This window comes from Neopelma chrysocephalum, unplaced genomic scaffold (genome assembly GCF_003984885.1).
Source record: "Neopelma chrysocephalum unplaced genomic scaffold, ASM398488v2 Primary Assembly neopelma1_70, whole genome shotgun sequence".
NCBI lineage: Eukaryota > Metazoa > Chordata > Aves > Passeriformes > Pipridae > Neopelma > Neopelma chrysocephalum.
The window spans coordinates 9553886-9557813 of record NW_020897730.1 but is presented as its reverse complement, the minus strand read 5'-3'; the positions used below and the strand labels follow the sequence as shown (position 1 = coordinate 9557813).

The following is a 3928-nucleotide window of genomic DNA, read 5'->3' as shown; positions in this document are numbered from 1 at the left end:
CTCACAGAGACCCCCCCACAGCTCTGCCCTCCCCTCACAGAGACCCCTCTCCTCTCACAGAGACTCCCCTCCTCCTGCTGCCAGCGCTGGGCACGAACACGTGATACGGACAGGAACAGGAAAAAGTAAGGAAAACAAACTGTGTTCTCTCCCGGCTGTGGGGAGGAGTGGTGGGTGTCTGTGAGCAGACTAATGCGCTGTTGTCTTTTGAAAATGGTGCAAAACTCCTTGTTTGTGCTCAGTCCTTGTTTGTGCCCCCCCCCAGGGGGCTGAGGAAGGCTGGCTGTGCCCTGTGCCTCCCTCCCTGCCCTCGCACAAGTGAGCAGGTCCTGGGATGTGGGGGCAGGTGCAGCGTGCCCAGACGTGCGGGATCATTACTTCAGGAATTAAGCTGTCTGCACACAGAGCTGGCACAGGCACAAGTGGTGTGTCTGGGTCTCCAGGTGGTCTGGGTGACATCAAAGCCTGTGCCACCAGAAACAAGGGATCTTCCACACCTTCTGTGCCATCTCTGCTCTGGGATGCATGGCACTAGCAATCTGTCTGTGGCAAACCATGTAGATCCTTAGGATTGTACATTACTGCAGTGGCCAGGATAGAGGAAATCAGTATGAGTAAGACAGAGGGCATGGGTTTGCACATCACTGTTCACCCTCAAAGAAATTAGGGCAATGCAGAGAGAAACGTGCTGTTTATGAAGCTGGCAAAACAGTAACGTGCTGCTTGTGAACTTTTCAACGAGAACTGTTCTGAGCAGTGGAGTATTTCACATGTGGCATGTGGCAGTGCAGATATTCACAGCTGCCTGGCATAAAACTCACCCTCAGCATTCCAACAGGCAAGGTGTCAGGAGGATTAAATGAAACAAGTAGGTTCAGTGACACCCTAGAGATAGTAAATTATAAAGCTTCAGGTGTAAAACTTTCCTTTTAAAGGACATTTCTTTATGTGTCAAATAACCCTTGTTTGCAGTGTGATTCACAGTTGGAAAGCCTTGAGGGACTTGGACATGGGCCCAGAGCAATTGGGAAGACAAATACTAGCGTGAGAACAGCATTGGAAGCAGTCCTGGCATAGTGACTCCCTGGAGCCTGCAAAATGCATGTGGATTTGCCTTCTTCAGAGGAACTTTGATATCTTTCAATTTGGCTGAGGTGGGCATTTTTCATACAAAATCAGGTAAGCTGCAGACATTGGCAGCCAGTGGCATCACCCTGGACCTTACAGTGGTAAGTACCTCCTCAGTTTGCCCCTCATGTAGCTGGAGCCAGCTCGTGAGCTTTTGGCTTTCTCCTGGAAGTCTTCTGAGGCATAGCTAGAAAAGCTGGCCTTCTGCTGCCTGGGGAGTAGTTGTACTTTCAGCATCTTTACTGACAGAAATGTTATTGGGAGTAACTGTAAAGTGATGGTATCTGTTAAAATTCAGTTCCTGTGGTCTCTGTGAGATGGCAGAGTAAAACTGAGGTGAAACTGTTAACCTGGAACACTGTGGGCACACCCGAAAGGGATCCTGAGAGCGTGGCACCTGCATCAGAGTTGATCTACCCTCTGTGCATTTCGTAGGGAATGTAGCAAATTAGTGTCATTGGTTCATCCCCTTTTCCCCTTCACAGTGATGGACTGCTTGCTGAATAGTTTGCTTTCCCTTTGAAAGGGTCTGGGAAAAGTCCCATAAGTGACTATGGATTCTGCAGAGCAACAGCTTCCTTTGGAAAGCAGCTGTGCTTTCGGATCAGCACTGGCTACAGCTTGAAGTGTGCCTTAGAAGCTGTTCTTGCTGGGGGCTGTGCCTGCAGGTGAGCTCCAGGAGTAAGGAATTGACTGCTGATGGCTCTGAATGCATCTCCCCAACACCTTGCTTGGTGTCTGCTGTGCTCGTGCAGGTGTGCAACACAGACGTGCAGTGATAAATTGTCCTGCAAGGCTGACTTATCTGAGGGTTATGCTTTACAACAAAAAAAATTTGAGAAAGAACCAATAGACAAAATACATTTTAATTTATTAAATTAAATCCAGTCCATTTGATAAAATACAAGCTTATTATATTACCAGTTTGTTTAAACCTGGGTTGTTTTTGTTTTAAGAAATACAGTGAATTAAGAAGAGAGAATAGACAATTTCTCCTTTTTTTTTTCTTTTTTTTTTCTTGCTGTTAATTAAGTCCAGGATTGAAATGAACTTAAATTATTTGAACAAAACTGTTAAAAACATTATAAAGAGATTAAACAAGCAGATCGAATTCTTAGAAACATCTAACATGCAAAACTTTTAGTACAGTTTGAATGTTTCAAATTAATATCCTGAAAAATTAATCTCCTGAAATATTATTTTGGCAAGCACTGGGATTACTGTAGGTTCCCATGGGTCCAAGGATGAGTGTGGGAAGTGCCATCCTGTGTTTGTTCCTACCCAAACACAGCTTACTGCAGGTGTTCCATATTCTGGTGGTTGTGTTCGGTCCTGCTACAGCAAACAGAGATGGCACCATTAAATTCTCACACAATGCAGTGAGAAGATGCTGTCTGCATGTATTCCAAGTACAATCCACATGCCAACAGTTCAAAAATTGTTCTTATGGGAGTTATCAGCAATGCATACATGTTTGCAGAATCCCCAAGTTCATTAAATTTGCCTTAGGCTTCAGCTAGAAGGAAGTTTAAGAAAAAATGATCCTGTGGTAAAGTCTGTTTCATTACAGGTGAATGAATATCTGATCCCTGTTCAAGTCTGAGGATAGTTTCCCTTTGTTCTAGACAACACACGTGTTGCAAACACATAAAGTTTTTCAAATTTTTTTCCCAAAATAATTAGTAAAACCATTAAATAAGCCATAGACTAATTATATTGCATAACTTATTAATAGAAATTGTAAAGTCTTGATGAACAAAGGCTAAAAAATGGTTTCTTAAAACACGTGTACCTCAGCAAAAGTTAAATGCGCAGCAGTCTAAAAAAATCAGCTTCAGAACAATGACACTTGAAATGGCCTATCTCAGAAATGACAGATGGCTTACATTCTACATTACATTTTTCTTTAAGAAGAGTTTCTAAGTAACATTCGCTTGTGGTTGTTCCTAGCATTAGCATTACCAATATACAGGCAATAATTTAGGAATTTCAAGGCAATATTTTCCACCTTGCATATGCAAAGAGTTAACATTTATTAAAAGTGTAAGCATGTCCTTTTCATTAAAGGATCACAAATTGTTTTAGGTAAAATCCATGTACAATATTTACACTCACCCTAACAGCTGTACAAATTACATAAGTGTCTTAGATCCTCTGGAGGAGCCTGGTGGGTGCCTGGCTGTGTCCATGTACTTCTCTACAAACCAGCCTGTTATCAGGGCTGTCTCCTGGAGTTCAGCCCCCTCTTGCTCCTGCATGAGCCCTTCAGTTTTGGAAATATCCAGCCTTCCAGCTGGAAAGCCCCAAAACACTGCCTGTGCCAGAGTTTAATGACATTGGCTTCCTCCAGCTTCTAAAACAACCCTGGAAGTTCAGACCAGCCCCTGTGAAGCTGTGCTTCCTGGTGATGCCATTTGAGGTCCTACTTCCAAAACCCCTCAAGAAAGGGCCAGACTGCCCCCTGGTCTTTCTCTGGCCTACTTCGAGGGTGTTACTAAATAAAACTGGTTTGGGTTTTAATTATCTGTCCCGTTGTGATTGTTTTCCCTCCTACCCTGTGTAGCTACGCGTAGGGACATTGCCTGCAATCCTACCTTCGCTGCCCAAAGTCAATCTCCTAATGTGACGCCAGCTGGCATAGTAATGAACCTGCTCCTGTGAAAAACTAGGTCACTCCTCGCAGGGTGTTTTGCCAGTTCTAAACCAAGCGCTTTGCGGTTTGTTGTGTTAACAGAAAGTGTGTGTGCATATCATTAATCACTGGAGCTGCTGTTGATAACACCGGTTCTTTGATCTTAAC

The 3928-nt window shown here is 43.9% G+C and overlaps 1 protein-coding gene across 2 annotated transcripts in view; it reads left to right on the top strand.

The window, feature by feature from the left end:
* The window catches only part of YEATS2 (YEATS domain containing 2), a 69605-nt gene that overhangs the window by 49646 nt on the left and 16031 nt on the right, over positions 1–3928 (top strand). The window contains exon 31 of one of the 2 annotated variants that reach the window (XM_027686240.1): positions 973–1223. The exons of the other annotated variant lie outside the window; for it this stretch is intronic. Coding sequence (XP_027542041.1) covers positions 973–1048 — 76 coding nt within the window. The 3' untranslated portion in view covers positions 1049–1223. Of the gene's footprint in view, positions 1–972; positions 1224–3928 lie in introns of those variants that run through there. 2 annotated transcript variants of the gene reach the window in all.